Source organism: Sinocyclocheilus rhinocerous, unplaced genomic scaffold (assembly GCF_001515625.1).
Source record: "Sinocyclocheilus rhinocerous isolate Xijiao unplaced genomic scaffold, SAMN03320098_v1.1 scaffold993, whole genome shotgun sequence".
NCBI classification, from domain to species: domain Eukaryota; kingdom Metazoa; phylum Chordata; class Actinopteri; order Cypriniformes; family Cyprinidae; genus Sinocyclocheilus; species Sinocyclocheilus rhinocerous.
The window spans coordinates 2,134,245-2,152,231 of NW_015639771.1; the positions used below are offsets into that span (position 1 = coordinate 2,134,245).

At 36.3% G+C, this 17,987-nt stretch overlaps 1 protein-coding gene across 2 annotated transcripts in view; it reads right to left on the reverse strand.

The window, feature by feature from the left end:
- Nucleotides 1-787: 787 nt before the first annotated feature.
- Nucleotides 788-17,987, reverse strand: part of LOC107751764 (integral membrane protein GPR137B-like) — a 20,385-nt gene continuing 3,185 nt past the window's right edge. Inside the window, exons 2-8 of one of the 2 annotated variants that reach the window (XM_016567532.1) lie at nucleotides 7,649-7,698; nucleotides 6,202-6,430; nucleotides 5,846-5,995; nucleotides 2,748-2,834; nucleotides 2,193-2,231; nucleotides 1,831-1,955; nucleotides 788-1,543 (exon numbers count right to left, since the gene is read on the reverse strand). In XM_016567532.1, the coding sequence (XP_016423018.1) occupies nucleotides 1,315-1,543; nucleotides 1,831-1,955; nucleotides 2,193-2,231; nucleotides 2,748-2,834; nucleotides 5,846-5,995; nucleotides 6,202-6,430; nucleotides 7,649-7,698 (909 nt within the window). In that variant the 3' untranslated portion in view covers nucleotides 788-1,314. Of the gene's footprint in view, nucleotides 1,544-1,830; nucleotides 1,956-2,192; nucleotides 2,319-2,747; nucleotides 2,835-5,845; nucleotides 5,996-6,201; nucleotides 6,431-7,648; nucleotides 7,699-17,987 lie in introns of both variants that reach the window. The other variant, XM_016567533.1, reaches the window with a different exon arrangement.

Here is a 17,987-nt window from a genome sequence, read left to right on the forward strand (position 1 = left end):
GGCTCTTTGGCAATGTAATAAAAAACGTTAAAGGAATTCAAGAAAGAGTCACATGTGAATGTCGGTGCACGACGGATCATGCTTTTTCACTTGGTCGTCTCGGATGCACAAGGAGGTCGTGCTCTTTCTCCAAAACGATGGAATATAAAAGGCGTAATCTCCAAAAACAGAAAAATCTCGCCACCACCAACACCACATTCTGGCCTACAACTATTCCAATTGATCCAAATATAACATACAGGCCCACAATAAGTGCAAAAAGCACATCCCAACTCACAGAGGGGAGTCCATGTGCTGAAGGCTCTTAGGAGCTCATTGCGCCAATTTTGGGTGATAGGATGGATGGTTTTCAGAAATGAGAACATTGGAAAAGCTGGTCCATTTGGTCCAAACAACCCCCCCATCACCTTTGTATGGTCCCTTTAATTTCCTGCCGTTTCAATGTGGGCAGATAAACTGACTGAGGGGGAAGACGACCATAAAGCATTGCTCGATGTCCTGGCTGAGCCAAACCTCAGACTAGATCAATCCACATGAAGGATCTGCATTAGTTCTGAGGGGTGGCGTAGTGTGTCTGGGAGGTTGAGTAGTAGTTCTGGGGGGTGGAATAGTAATTGTGGTGTTGGTTGGTCTGAGAAGTAGAGTTAGTCTTCCTAGTCATACATTTGAATATGCTAGATCTCAGTCGTTGGTTCTGGGATTGTAGGAACTGGGTATCTCTCTGTCTTTGGGAAGCGTAAAAATTTACTACCTTGGATTTAAGCACAGGCTCTTTGGCAATGTAATAAAAAACGTTAAAGGAATTCAAGAAAGAGTCACATGTGAATGTCGGTGCACGACGGATCATGCTTTTTCACTTGGTCGTCTCGGATGCACAAGGAGGTCGTGCTCTTTCTCCAAAACGATGGAATATAAAAGGCGTAATCTCCAAAAACAGAAAAATCTCGCCACCACCAACACCACATTCTGGCCTACAACTATTCCAATTGATCCAAATATAACATACAGGCCCACAATAAGTGCAAAAAGCACATCCCAACTCACAGAGGGGAGTCCATGTGCTGAAGGCTCTTAGGAGCTCATTGCGCCAATTTTGGGTGATAGGATGGATGGTTTTCAGAAATGAGAACATTGGAAAAGCTGGTCCATTTGGTCCAAACAACCCCCCCATCACCTTTGTATGGTCCCTTTAATTTCCTGCCGTTTCAATGTGGGCAGATAAACTGACTGAGGGGGAAGACGACCATAAAGCATTGCTCGATGTCCTGGCTGAGCCAAACCTCAGACTAGATCAATCCACATGAAGGATCTGCATTAGTTCTGAGGGGTGGCGTAGTGTGTCTGGGAGGTTGAGTAGTAGTTCTGGGGGGTGGAATAGTAATTGTGGTGTTGGTTGGTCTGAATGTTGCCATTGGCAAAGAGAAGAGGGGCGGTTGATGTTTGGGGGCCGTTCAGCAGGTGAGGGATTGCTGTTAGGCTGCCGTTCCTCTGGATCGAGCTGTACCAACCTGGGCCCGTCTGTGGCGTGGATGACAGGATACTGCTGGAAAACAGAACCTTAAGCCTTAGAGACATAATTTAACTGATGTATCAATCATGTTATTTAAAGGGATCGTTCACAAAAAACATCTCTGTATTTCTCTGAAGAAAAATGTCATACAAGTTTGGAAAGACATGAAGGTGAGTCAGGGCAGTCCTGTGAGTAAATCATTTTTAAATGAACTATGCCTTTAAAAACTTCTAATATCTTTAACTATAAGTAAATATAACATTCCTATATAAAAGTCTGTGGGTAAACACTCCTGTGTTTAAAAATGTGAGTACACACACCTGCATCTTTCTCCTCGGGAAGTTGTATTTCTAGACAGATCGTCATCACTATCATAGCGGCGTGGGTTGTCAAAGAAATATGCTCTGGAACTAAAGCTGTGACTGTTGATCATGCCACCCGGTGTCTGTGGAAAAAACGTATACAAAATATAAATAAGACCATATGACTGGTCCAACACAGACAGGCAAATACGTGACTAACACAGCAGCATGGGGTGTTGTTTTCAGTGGGGCAGACGTCTGAGTAATTAATTCTATCTGACAGGAAAACAACCTGATCACCGGCTCTCATCATTGAGTAAGTGTCCAGCTGTGATATTGACGGACAGATTTAGAGAAGTGAGACAGGATTAGACTTTCACCAGGTTCTGATTGGGCCGCTGCACTCTGAAGAACAACACCACCAGACTGGTGGGCAGCAACTCCCAGAAGAACAGGATGATCCCAAAGACCACATAGGCTTCCACATTGATCTTCTCTGCATCCGCCTGGAGACACAAACACAATGCAAGACTAATTTAACATTGAGAACATTCCACTTCTGAGCATACTGATGTATCGGTTCACTGTAAAGGCCAATAGACCTTAGTCAGAGTAGACGGCAGAGCTGTTATTGTTATCTAAACCTAAAATAATCTAAATTAAATTAAATGAAATATTAGATGAAAAACTTACAAAAAAATTTGAAATACTGCCATGGCAACTTATTGATATAACAGAAGTTTAAGTACTAAAAATAAAAAATAAAACTGAAATAAATATAAATGGGAGTATAAAAGAAGATTCTAAATATTAATAAATAAATGCTAATGTATAAATAATACAAAAATAACACTGTACAGAATCGATAAAAACACACAAATCGGGATTCTCTGAACACTTCTCTGCACTGATGTGCAGCTCTTGAAGAACAACACCACCAGACTGGTGGGCAGCAACTCCCAGAAGAACAGGATGATCCCAAAGACCACATAGGCTTCCACATTGATCTTCTCTGCATCCGCCTGGAGACACAAACACAATTCAAGACTAATTTAACATTGAGAACATTCCACTTCTGAGCATATTGATGTATCGGTTCACTGTAAAGGCCAATAGACCTTAGTCAGAGTAGACGGCAGAGCTGTTATTGTTATCTAAACCTAAAATAATCTAAATGAAATTAAATGAAATATTAGATGATAAACTTAAAAAAAAATTTGAAATACTGCCATGGCAACTTATTGATATAACAGAAGTTTAAGTACTAAAAATAAAAAATAAAACTGAAATAAATATAAATGGGAGTATAAAAGAAGATTCTAAATATTAATAAATAAATGCTAATGTATAAATAATACAAAAATAACACTGTAGACACCACATTTATTTGATGGGAAATATAAAAATAAAGCCAATTCAAAATATTAATAAATACTAATATGTAAATACTGCAAAAATATCACTGTAGACACTACATTTATTTGATGGGAATGAAAAACAACGCAGCAAAACCCCCAAAACAAGCACTATACTTTCACACGTAACTTGTCACACAGTCACATAACACATATTGTCACATCTAATTTGTGCAACACACAAATGACACATCAAAATGGCGTGATTTATTGACGAGAGGTGTGCTAAACATTTCTATGCAATCTGACCTATATGACCTTTTTTTCCATACAAAAAAACAATGTGTTATCGTGATATCTTGTTTTACAATCTGTACAGTCTGAACTGATAAAATGATAACATTTAGGAACACAACATGCACCAAACATGCTTCCTAAACTTATGAGAAGTGTTTAAAAACTGGCTGTTGTCAACAAAAGAGAAGATTTAAGGGTTCCCTGTAGTTCTCCAGCTAAATAAAGGCCAATGGTTAAAATTAAGACAGTCATAAATGATAGTATTGCAATTTTACAGTTGTACTTCAAAATACATTATTATTACAATAGTAATATTTCCTATTTTGTTATTTTTTAGTAATACTAACAATCATAATTAAAAAAATTATATATATATATATATATATATTAAAATATCAAATTGCAATCACAATTTTGATCATGGAAAAAAACAATTTAAACCAGTTTTTCCTCAAATCATGCAGCCACAGAAGAGAGTACCCCTAAAAATTATCCATACTATAGAACCATTGAATAGCACAACAAAACAAAGCCTACAACAAACAAAAGCACAAAACATCATCTAAATGAATATCCACAAAAATGCAGACAATGCAGGATAAGAAAGGATGTAACCAATCCCAGAATTAAATGCATCATCAAAACAGCGAGAAACAAATCCTCACAACAGCTTTACATGAGACAAAGTAGCTTTATGAAGAATAAGCAAGCAGACAGCCACCCAAACATATGCAGCGGAGTCAGAGAAAGGGGCAGGCCGATCAGGGGAACCTTGGCTGTGAACCCAAACTAGGTCACCACCAGCCATCCTTTCTGCACAGCAGCCTTGCCCGGGCTATTTATAGCAAAACAAAGACCTTTCCCCCACAAAGCCCATATCTTTCTAAATCCCCTCAAATGGATTGTTTCTGTGGAGCACTGCGCAAAGCAGCGTAATCCATGTTGAATTACTGTATTTTGAATGAATGAATGAATGAAGCCGTTAACATCTCTTTTTATAAAGCATTTGTAAATATGCAGCAAAAGGCATAATCTCTAATTCATCACACAGACTGTATTATACTCTTCAAATCCACCACACACACAACAGACACAGCTCTTGAAGGATACAGTACTAAATCAGGGCAGACAAAAATTAGCAACTATGCAAATGAGAAGAATAAATACATAATGAGTTCATACATCTCACATAAAGGTGAAAACAACTTTGATTATTAACTCAAACAGCTGTGCCACACTTACAGACTTGTTTATCTGGGACAGTGAAAGTTCAGTGAAGGTTTACCAGCTTTCTACTGTACATACACTACCGTTCAAAAGTTTGCCTCAGTAAGATTTTTTAAATGTTTTTGAAGTCTCTTATGCTCACAAAGGCTGCATTTATTTAGTTAAAAATACGGTAAAATCAGTCATACTGTGAAATATTATTACAATTTAAAATAGCTTTTTACTATTTTAATATAATTTAAAATGTAACTTAGTCCTGTGATGGCAAAGCTAAATTTTCCGCAGCCATTACTCCAGTCTTCATTGTGTCAATCCATGCCGCATCCAGTGCAGACAGAATCGCCGATTATAATGGGTTCTGTTGTCTATGGTAGCGTTGCGCCGATCATGTCCGGTGTAAACACTTTACTTTAATACAGATTAATTTTTAAGACAATATGATGCAGGATTTTCAGAGAGACTGAAAGTAAAAGATGATGCAGTGCTGAGTCTGACTATTTTGGAACTAACAGTAATGTCGCAACACATAAGTGTGAGTAAATGTGTTTTTACCACTATTGCATTGTCTGTTCCAGATCGTTTGATATATACGGAGTATTTACACGTTTTTAACCTAAATGACCCATGTTGTTTTCAGAGCACATCACAGCAGCGTCCATCTGCTATTTTAATATGCAAAACTGTTAGCCAGTTACAGCAGTGGGCGTTTACTTGCGAGTCTTGAATATGCCCCACGGATAAAAACAGACTGTTCTGCAGAGAGGCTCAAAAACAGGATAGAAAATAGCCTATTACATCTAAATTATGATGTTTTTTTTATGTTAAATCACACTAACATTATAAATGAACCTCAGAGAACATTATATTCATAACCCCTTTAATATTTACTACTTACTACCTAATATTTTTGTGAAAACCATTATATGTATAGATATTTTTCAGGATTCTTTGATAAATAAAGTTGAAAAGAACAGAATTTATTTGAAATAAAAATCATTTGTAACTTTATAAATCTTTGCAAGTCTTTACAGTCTTTTGTTTAATTCAAAGTATCCTTGCTGAATAAAAGTATTATTTAAACAAAAACTATAAAAAAAATACTGAATCATACTTATAATTAACAAATAACGATATATAGAGTTATGTTGAACTACCTGGTCAGATACATTGTACCAGCCATAATTAAACGGGCTGGGCCGATCTTCAGGAGAAAGAGCCACCACAACCAGGTTATAACAGGCTCTGGAAGTGTACAGGAGGATAACTGCCGCCCCAATGGCCGTGGCCTGGCATACTGATGTCCCCTGGATCACAATCACAAAGATCACCACATTTAGACAGAAGAGCAAGTACTCTTTCAACACCACTCAAAACAATTAGTTATGATTGCACTGTCTGAAACCGCTGAAAATAATACTGAAAATGCTGCACTGTCGTGTTCTGAATCCAAATATGAAGTAAGCCAGTATGCAAAAATCTCCAAATCCAAACCGCATCCCTGTCCACTTACCTTTGACTCCAGGTAGACGTTGGCAGAAGACATTTTAGCGATCTTGAAGATGCAGATGGCAAGAGAGATCGCACAGAGCACAAAGAGGCTGTCATTAACCAGAACTCGTGCCAGAACGGCATCCTTCACCTGACTCTCACCCGCATCACCCTGAACCAGCATGGCACACGTCACATTCACCACCAGGAAAAAAACACTGGCCAGCAGAAATCCTAGACGCAGGGGCACCCTATCGAGAGTAGAGAGAAAAATTATTTTAGAGAAGAATAAATAAATGAAATGAATGTGTCATGGGTGAATTATATGTGAACAACTTAAACATCTATATTTTATCATATAAAATATAATATAATACAATTTTTTACCCTCTTCTGTTGAAGAAAATCCAGCTCTGTCCCATAATACTTCATGCTCAATATATCATATTGAATAATATATGAAAGCTCAAAGACAATGAACTGATGAGCGCAGTCAACCAGTTGCTTAGCTCTGTCTGGGCCATGTGTCAATCCTCACCTCTGCCCCCTTCCCCCTCCATTCCACCACATGCCCTCCTCCTACTCCTCCTGACTCAGACGGGGCTGGGTAGGATTTAATCTCCAAGCTTTTCACTCGGCATCAGACTCTAATAACCTGATCAAAGCCCGTATTTGTACAGACTGATGCTCCAAATGGAAAAACTAACAAGTCTGTAATAAGTTGGCTCAAACTTCTTTAGTCTTTTGATATTTCAACCAAAAGAAAAATTCTAAATCCTCCTAAATTCACCCAAAAAGTCTCACTCTAATGTTGTTCCAAAGCTGTATGATTTCTGTTCTTGTGTGGAACATGAATAAATGAGTACTAGGGCAATTAAAACACAAAATAGTGACATAAAAGTACCAACAAATTTTTTTTCCAAATCTTCTGAGGCCATATGATACCTAGTCAAACACAGTGCAATGTGTCTTGATGTACCATATTTGAACATGAAAAATTGAGATTTGAGTGTTACAGGCGAGGGAAGAAGTGACTCATATTTCGGCCTTTTCCTATACTGCTTCCATGGTGCTTTATTGGTATTTTGAAGCTTGACGGGCTCAGTATTCCTTCACTGTATGGAAAAGATCAGCATGAACAGTCTGCTAAAAAAAATCATACAGGTTTTGAACAACATGTTGTCATGTTAAACAAGTGTGAGTAAATGAAATGATTTTAATTTTTAGGTGAACTATCTCTTTAAATAAATGTAGTGTATAGACAGCTAAGCTTCATGGCTACAGTTTGCCTATTCTGCAAGAACCAAGAAAAAAAAAGTGAAAGAGTGAAAGTTGCACAAGATTTCAGGGGTGACAACAGTTTAGAGCACTTAAAATGTAAAGAAAGAGCATATTTTTCATACTGGCTCTCTCTAAGCAACCACTTAATTCATTAACAGCACTCACAGCCAGGAAAGAAAATCTCTTACTTGTACTTGTTGAGCTCCGGGGAATACTTTGCTTTGGCTTTGAAAATCACCTGTGGGAGAGGACATAGAAAGGTTTTTATTACTTACAAACATGACCGGGACAAACACTAGCTTAGATCTTTGGTTATTTGAGCAGAGGTATTATCAGTACAGAAAAAAGTTGTTTTCACCAGGAAACATCTGCTATCTGTACTTCAAGCCTGCTCACAGGCCAAGTGATGACTAGCCTGTGCTAAAGCAAAGATAAGGACAACCAGGGACAAGGCCGTATCTCTGAGTTTGTTTAAACAGAAACATCTCCTGGTTAAACAAATACCCCAAGAGCTCAATAACAAGTGAAAGTTATTGGTTATACCTGTGGTCTTTGCAACTCTAGCCCTAAGGTCAACTCAAAGCAAGCACAACTACAGAGGCTTGCACAACCGTCATTGATAAGTGTTCATGGACTCTTTTCACTCTCACATGGCCCTCATGTAGTTCACACAAAGTTCATAACATCCATTAGCAGGTAATGTACACTTCAGCATATGCACTACCATTCAAAAGACAGTTCAGTTAGATTTTTTTTATTTATTTATTTATTTTTTTTAAGTAATACTTTTATTCAGAAAAGACGCATTCAATTGATAAATTGACAATTCAGTTTTGCCATCATAGGAATAAATGACAATTTTTAAATTGTAATAATATTTCCCAATGTTTCTCTTTTTACTGTATTTTTGATCAAACAAATGCAGCCTTGGTAGCATAAGAGACTTCTTTCAAAAACATTTTAAAAATTGTACCAACCTCAAATGAACATGCATAACCGCAAACTTCAAAGTAATGTAGCGAATCAGCTCATGGGGAAATATGAATAATTAATCATAACTAGTTATAATTAATTATAAATATTTAGATCCGCTGTAGATATTTACTTGACCTCTCAGGGTCAACTGTCTGTCAATTCTAAGAACGTTAATTTCCTGGTTAAGGGAAATAACTTTCGTACTGTACGATACTAGGCCACCAAGGGCCTGCTTTAGGCTCAGGCATATTAAAATCTGTACAATATAAACCACAGCAGTAATCGGCAACTAAAACAAAAACGGGAACACACCTCACCTGTAGCTTTCTGCACCTGCTTACTGAAAAGTTTATAGGGTCTGAGTTTCACATGAAAGTTGGAAAATTAAATTAGACGAAAAAGGATCCATAATACAGTATTAAAATCCCTACAGTGATGATAAACTCTGAAGAACATTTAGAGAGTCAAAATGTAATATTTACATAATTCTGCAAAGTCTATCCCTACTGTTTTTTCCGTCATGACAATCCTTGACACTAACCATTTTAACATCCTCATGGTTATGACATGATTAACATATGGACATCCATATTTAAATTCAATATAGATTTCTTTTCACAGTTTTCAGCAACTTGCTAATTCATTGCCAAAGGGAAATATGCTGGTAGAGAATTTAGCCAATCACAACAGAGGTAATTTACATACACTACAGTTTTTACCATCATTTTTAAATGATTTTTGAAAAAAAAAAAAGTCTCCTATGCTCACCGATGCTGCTACTGTTTGATCAAAATAAGAGTAAAAACAGTGATAGTGTGAAATATTCTAATTTTAATAAATGTTTTATATTTTATAACATTTTAAAAGCAATTTATTCCTGTGATGGTTAAATTTTCAATGTTGAAAAAGTTGTACTGCTTAATATTTTCATGGAAATCATCATTTTGTTCAGGATTTTTTCATGTTGGATAGTGGCTTTACTGTCACTTTTGTTTAAGTTATTGCATCCTTGCTGAATAAAAGTATCAATTCCTTAAAAAAAGAGCCATAAGTCTCTCTGATATTCTGGTATCTAGACATGTATAGGGCCAATTTAATGTAAATCTAAATGTTTTTTATGATTTCTTTATTTACTGAAACAAATGAAAATAAGTTGGGCAAAAACACAATTTAAAAAAATGTCATTTTGATCACTGCATTGTGTTCTTGCTGAATAAAAGTATTAATTCCTTTTTTTTTTTTTTTTTTATCTTACAGTAATGCAAGTCATTAGCAAAACAGCCTTTTTAGTTTTAAGGAATAAACCTTTATTCCTTTAACATTATTACTGGCCTTCTGAGAAGAAAAATCAAATGCTTAAAGTGCAAAACACAGCTTATTTATGGAAACCGCACAGAGATAAAAAGGTGCATTAGTCGATACTTGTGTTGTGTTTTGTTGTGAATCGTGCTTGTACATGTATGTCATCCTCATGTGTCTTCCTGTCAGCAGACTCCACCGGGACACGGCACAGCATGATTCAGAGTTAAACAGAAGAAAGTCTCCAAAAATAAATACAGCAAACTGCAACACGCGTTTGTCATCTCACGAGAGAGCGGCACACTCAAGGGACCCATGTGGCCCCGAGCTATGTGCTTTCACCGAGAAAAGGCAGCATTAAAAGCTCCTATCTATCTGCTCTCCGCTCCCCACCCCAAACCACATGGTCTTACAAGCAAAAACAAGGTCAGCACGCTTCACATTCAACACAGGCAATGCCTGCTGGCAGATTAGATATTGCAAGTTTTTGTTTGTCACAAAGTGGAGAAAGGTACAGGTCAGATATGAAAAAAGCTAACTAATAACTAGATTTTTACATTCTCTGAAAAAATCAGTGCAAAAATCATAAAAAATGGCAGAATGCTAGGGTGTTATAAGCAGTTATTAGTGATATTCTGGACATGTGTAAGGCAAATTTTCAATGTAAAAATATTTTTCAAAAAAGAAGTTGAATAAGTTTGGCAAAAAAAAATGGAAAAAAAGGTTTGATGGAATTAAAAAGAAAAAAGCAAACAAGAAAGTGAGAGAGCACAAATAAGGATAGGCCTGTATTCTGGGCAATGACAGGCATGTTTTGGTTGGGATAAAATGTAAACTCATGATTTTTTATAAGCACTCAGCTCACACACACATGCCAGCTACTTTCAGCCAATCACAGAAAAGGACAAAAAAAAAAAACGGACAGCAGTCTTTTCAGAGGGGTGATATATAATAGTGTTGGGCGATATGCTCCATAGTCATATGGTCCCTATCGTCAGCCTGTGAGATCACCAATACACAATATTATCATGCTAATTTATTTAATTATTTACTTAGTTTCATATCCTGAGAGTGAACCAACTCCAGGGTAAAGGCTAAAAGCAGTCTAATGTTAGTGTAATCTATTATCTAAATATATAAAATATTTTTAATATAACTGAATTTGTATTTAACATGATAACAATTTAAAAGAAACGTTCTAAGTTACTAATTATAATGATTACATTTCAGTTATTCAAATGGCAGCTAACATTACAGAAAACGAGCAAAGCACATCATCACTGACTTCAGTCTACCGCGAGTTTATGCAAAAAACACATTTTTACACAGATAGTGAAGCTATCTCTACTGTATGATGAATAAATCTCTTATACTTACATTGCACGTACATCTGCACTTTGTTGTTTATTATGAGAGAATTCGCGAGAGAGCAGAATTCAGAAGAAGAATTGAAGGTGCAAGCAGCGTTGAAAGGGCCCTCGCACCTGGAGCCACCTCCACCCCATGGACTCAGGAAAACAGTGAATGGCGGGCAAAATGCATTTAAAGTGGTAACTATAGGAGAAATATGTCAAAGTCATTTATATGTGCCAAACTTCCTGCTGCCAGCTGGTGGCGCTATGACTATTACTGAATATTGGCATGTAGATGCCTTCAGGCCAGGACTCTTATCAAACGTGTGAAGTTTGGTGCAGATTGAACATGGTATGTTTGAGTTAGTGTAAAGCATGACATATCCTGTTGCCAACAGGTGGCGCTATGATAATAACTGAATATTGGCATTTAGATGTCTTCAGGCCAGGCTTTTATTAAACAAGAAATTTAGGGCAGATTGGACATTGCATGTTTTAGTTAGTATAAAACATGACATTTCCTGTTGCCAACAGGTGGCGCTATAAATTATAACTGAATGTTGGCATGTAGATGTCTTTAGGCCAGGATTCTTACCAAACATGTGAAGTTTGGGGCAGATCGGACATTGCATGTTTAAGTGAGTGTAAAACAAGTAATTTCCTGTTGACAGCAGCTGGCGCTAGGATTATAACGGAATATTGGCCTTTAGATGTCTTCAGGCCAGGACTCAGGACAAACATGTGAAGTTTGGGGCAGATCGGACATTGTATGGCTGAGTTACAACAACTTCCTTTTCCATGGTGAAACATCGAAATTTATCAGGCTGCCATGGACACGTCCTTCAACGAAAACTCATGATCTTCGCAATTAAAATCGCAAAGGCCTTTATTATCATTAAATCTCTGGGAGGAGTATGCTACAGTGTAAAACATGCCACTTCCTGTTGCCAGCAGGTGGCGCTATGACTATAACCGACTTACACTGACCAAATTTGGTGTTGATCTGATTAAATCTCTAGGAGTTCGTTAAAATACAACGCCTGAAAATGGCAAAAACGGCACAAAATTTGGCGAGAAAATTAAAAATAACTGACTTCCTGTTGGGATTCAGATTTTGCTCCAAGAGACTTCATTGTAGGTATTGGTGTGTTACATGTATCTGCCGAATTTCGTACATGTACGTGAAACGTAGCTTGAGGGGCACTTCGTTGAAAGTTTATAGGTGGCGCTATTGAGCCATTTTGCCACACCCACTTCTGAAACCTATATCAGAAGTAAATTTTCGCCACTTCTGGTGTGTGCAAAGTTTCATGAGTTTGAGCATGTTTAGGCCCTCAAAAATGTGATTCATTTTGGATAATAATAATAATAATAATAGTAATAATAACAATAATAATAAACAGAGCAATTCCAAGAGGGTCCGCGGTGCTCGGGCCCTAATAATAATAATAATCCTCATCATCTTGCTATCGTCAAAGACATCAACCACAGGCGATACCTCTGACTATCGTTGATACATTATACTATTGTCTATCAGCACAACCCTAATATGTAAGCCCTTTTTCTGTGACCCACATGCAGACATTTGTCTCAGTTCCTTAAATGTATTTTTACCATGAGACATCCACATCACACTGAGTCATGCTTTTGAAAGTGCATAATGCTGCGGTTCGGTGTCATGAGACTTTGTAAGACTAAGCTTCTTCCTCTTTTACTGATGGTGTGAAACGATATCGCTATTCATGACGCTTAAATTCATGCAAGACCTTTTATTCCACGACTAAGCAAACTTTTCTTGATGTGAATACAGTCCACTTTGGTGTCGAATGACTTTTAATAAAACGTATTACAGCTATAAATCTGTTTTCTTATGAGACTTTAAGACATATTTAATAAACTATTATATAACATAAAATCAACCTAGTAAGACGTGCATAATGCTGCGGTTCGGTGTCATGAGACTTTGTAAGACTAAGCTTCTTCCTCTTTTACTGATGGTGTGAAACGATATCGCTATTCATGACGCTTGAAAATTCATGCAAGACCTTTTATTCCACGACTAAGCAAACTTTTCTTGATGTGAATACAGTCCACTTTAGTGTCGAATGACTTTTAATAAAACGTATTACAGCTATAAATCTGTTTTCTTATGAGACTTTAAGACATATTTAATAAACTATTATATAACATAAAATCAACCTAGTAAGACTAATAGCTTGTTTTATCAATAATATTAATGTCCTCTTTTTTATTTTATAATTTATTTATTTTTTGTTTATTTTTGAGAAGAAAAAAAAAAATCGCATAAATACATGTGATTTCAAAGATTGTAAACGACGAAAAAATTAATATTTTAAAAAATAAAATAAAATAACTTTTCTTAACAAAATCCAAAGAATCTCAGTCCATAAGAATCTGTAAAGAACCAGAGACCTGGCTCTAGCTTGCTTATCCTGACAGCAGATCACATGCAACTGCTCAGTGCATATGACTGATTTTACCAAACCAAAGAGAAGGAAAGCTTTCATCTGAATAGACACTGAGGCCTACTGACATGTCATTTCCTGTTTTCCTCCTTAATAATCAGAACACACCCCTGCAAACACACACTTTCCCCTTCAGTGCCTCATGTCAAGACGGCCCAGAGGAGGTTTAAAACCAATGATTCATCTACCTACACTGGGAAACAAAACGTTTCCCTCTGGTCTGTTTAATTCAACAATTTCTGAGAGTTAGGCCGGATACGTTTTAATCATTCAAGGGAAGAGTGGGTTTCTATGCTGCTTTTAAACAGTGCTTTGAAAAATAACTAGCAGCAAAAAGATATTCAAAAGCTTTATTTGAGACATTTAGCAACAAGAAAATGTTCTGCTCTCAACGTTATGTCCAATTTCTATGGAAGCATATAAGAAAAAAAATAATGCTTTGGTAAATCATGATTATGACATAAAAAGTCAAAATTATGAGATACTAAATCATAGTAAAACAAAAAAAATGAAATTATGAGATTATGAAATAAAATCGTTATGAAATAAAAAGCCTAAATTGACAAAAAGCCGAAATAATGAGATACTAAGTCACAATTATGACATCAAAATAGGGTTGTGCCGATAGACGATAGTATCGTGTGTCAACGATAGTCAGAGATATCACCTGTGGCTGATGCCTTTGACAATAGCAAAATGATGATTATTATTATTAGTAACATTATCAGGCTAGTAATACTATCTAATTAATATTAGGGCTTATTGGTTGCATTATATTTCTTTTTCCGCGTTTTTACAGTATTGTGCGTTTTAACCAATCACACATGATTATGCTAAGCTTATGAATGCAATGGCCAATCAGAGGCGTTCAGATGAGTCATCACTGAAACAGCGGAGTTCCGTTGTTCAGCGCGCGCTGACTGAATTCTGACTCGCGAATTCTCTCATCATAAACAAAGTTCAGATCTACGTGCGATGTAAGAGATTTATTCATCATACAGTGTATATTCACTGATTTTAACGGGAGTGTTTTTAAAGTGCATAAACTCACACTAGACTGAGCTTGTGATGATGTTCTTTAGTAATGTAATGGTCTTTGCTCGTTTTCTGTAGCTGCTTTTTGAATAACTGAGGAAATGTAAGCATTATAATTAGTAACTTACGATGTTTCTATTAATTTGTTATGTTAAATACAAATTCAGTCATTTTAAAAACATTAGGCTGCTTTTAGCCTTACGCTAGAGTTGGTTCACTTTCCCGCAATGGAACTAAGTAAATAATTACATAAATTAGCTGATAATATCGTGTATAGGCGATCTCACAGGCTGACGATAGGACGATATGAAAATTGAGCATATCGCCCAACACTACATCAAAATACAAAAAAAGACTAAATTATGAGATACCAAGTCATTGTTATGAGATAAAAAAACTAAATTGACAAAAATATTAAATTACGATATAGTAAGTCATAAGAAATAGTCAAAATTATGACAAAAAGACGAAATTATGAGATGGTAATAATTATGAATCTTCTATAAATTTTGTCTTTATCCATGCCTAAAAGGCAAGTAAAACAAACTGCTGTTGGTAACTTTAAATGTCAGATAGCCTTTAAGTGGGGCCAAACTATGCTAAAAGTCACACGTCAGGCTATCCAGGACAACAGGAGTACAAAACATCATTGATGAACAGCTTTCAGGTCAAGGCACGCCAACTTCATGCCCAAACTGCAGGCTTTACCAACTCACACCCAATACCAAAATAAAAACAAATAAAATCAAATAAATGCAGCCTTGGTCAGCATAAGAGGCTTCTTTTTAAAAAAACATACACTTACACATTCATAGGTTAGCCATTCATCACCTATAACTTTTTTACATCTAAATACATCGATGTAAATAATAATACATAATTTAAATTGTCTTAAAGGTACAGTAGCAAAAATAGGTTTTGCCCTAAAGGAGAATGAGGGTGGTAAACGGTCATGTAAAAAACATTTTCGGTACAAGACACCATAACTAGTGGGCATCAGGGAAAAACACTGCAAAAAAAAACAAACAAAAAGGGAGTACAACATGGCCCCTTTAAGATAGTGACATAGTATATGACAATCAAATTCAGCCCACTTATGTCGAGAAACAACAACTGTATTTACCAGGAACAAACAAGCGGCTAATTTAGGAAGCAGGAGCATTAAACGGCTGTTTTCCTTCAATGCTCTTGTGGACTGTCCTCGTTACCCACTTCTTCCCTTTACATGACAAGCAGGTCTACAGTACCTAGAGATCCCTGCCAAAGAAACGGTGGCCTAGTTGCAGATTAACAACAGCCATCCCGAACCTCTCCTGACACAACAGCACAACTGCTAAAATCATTAGCCGAAAACAAACTCCACCCTAAACTTCTCCAAGTCAGCTGTCAAAGGGCAAAATGTGATTCATTCTAGTCAGGACCAGCCAATGAACATCTCAAACAGGTGCCTAAGTTTGTTAAACAAATTAGGTGGCATAATTCTGTTACTGATCCCGATCATGTGACCTAGCCTCAAATATGAGTTTGCAAAAGCACTGGATGAGTGTACATGGCAGTGAGGAACATGTCATAATGATCTACACCAAACTTGCATATCTATGGATGGTTTACAAGGACAAAGAGGGTGAGTGTGGAATAAGAAAACAACATTCCAGTAAGCTGTAATGGAACTGCGTGGGGGTGATGCTTCTGTTTGCCTGGCCATTATAAAGATTCCTCGGCAAACTAAATTAATAAGACTCCCAGCTGATACGACTGCAGAAACAAGCTATGAGTTTGTGGTTTGACGTGTTAAATGTGAAGAAATGTCATGCCCAGCAACCTTTATGGTCAGTTAAGCCTGAGTTAGGCCTGACATTTGCAACATCAAGACATGTCATTCTTTCAAAACTATATTAAATAATAGAGAACATTTGATGAAATAAACAAACTTATGCAACCGTATTACAGAACTCTTCCCATTGCACCATGTTTCATAATTACTTTTCTGAGTCTAAATTTCACTACACTGCTGTTTATTGTGACTGGAATCTATATATGCTTGTGTGAATGGAAAGTTCTGGATTCAGAATAGGTTAAGCTGAAGCATGTTTTGGATTTATCATTTAGTTTGCTAAAAAAACAAAAAAAACAATCAAAACTGCATGTACATTAATGCACTTACATTGAAAGTATAATGGCTGCTGAAAATTCAGCTTTGCCATCACAAGAATAAATTACATTCAATGAATCAAATAAATGCAGCCTTGGAGAGCATAAAAGACTTTCAAAAACATTAAAGCATCTTGACACATATTTGTGCCAAGTTATATCCAACTTTTCAACTCCTGTCATGACCATGTAGAGCTGATAAGCTGCAACTTTGGCATGATATGATATGCACATGAATAACAGAAAGGGACTGTTACATAAAAAAAATCTATGTTCAGAAGTGTTAACACATGCAGTGCTTGAAAAAAAAAAAAAGATAAGTGCTTTAACAAAACTACAAGCTGCATATTTCTGCTTTTAAAGATGCCTCTGTCAAGTCTATTACCATAAACAGGACTTTTAGTAATGGTACTGGATTTTTATAAACTGGGGACAAATCTAAATTATTGTGCTACATAACTGACAGTATGTCACAGATGTCGTTGAAACATTATTGCTTGTTTTGAACATGAACGTTCGTTTATATGTGTACAATAGCTATAAATAGCATCCGGACAGCACCAAAAACTGCCGACAATGTGCCACCAACTGCATTAACAGCAAAAAACATTCAAGAGTGAAAAATGGCCCATCTCTTTTCTTTGCAGGGCTTTGCTGATGAGGTCTCATGTGACGCATCACACTCACACACCAACATGTAGAAATCACACGTGTGATTCACGGGGGAGTTTCTGCTTCACGTAAACAGTTGGCGTTCACAGTACACATGCCTTTAATGTGTTTCCTTCACGCACGAGAGTTGCTGAAAGTGTAATTTGAAAAATTAATTGATCATCACTTTGGTGCCACCTCAGAGAACTGAAAGACAGAGGAAGAACAGATATGAAAACTGTGAAATGCGACTCAACACTTGCAAGGAATAAAATGCATTATTTACAGTGTTGCAATTTCAGTTCCCTAAAGAGCCTGCATTTTCTCTGTATTCTGGCTGTAAAAACAACAGATAATGTAAGTTCCATCACATGTTTTTACATTTGACAAATGAAAAAGGACAACAATAATATATACATATACATACATATATATATATATATATATATATATAGTATATATATTTTTATATATATATGTATTTTTTATAGTATTTATATTTATTTATTATATAATATTGATTAAAATACATTTATGTATCAAGTTCTTTATTATTACGTAAACAAATACATATTAAA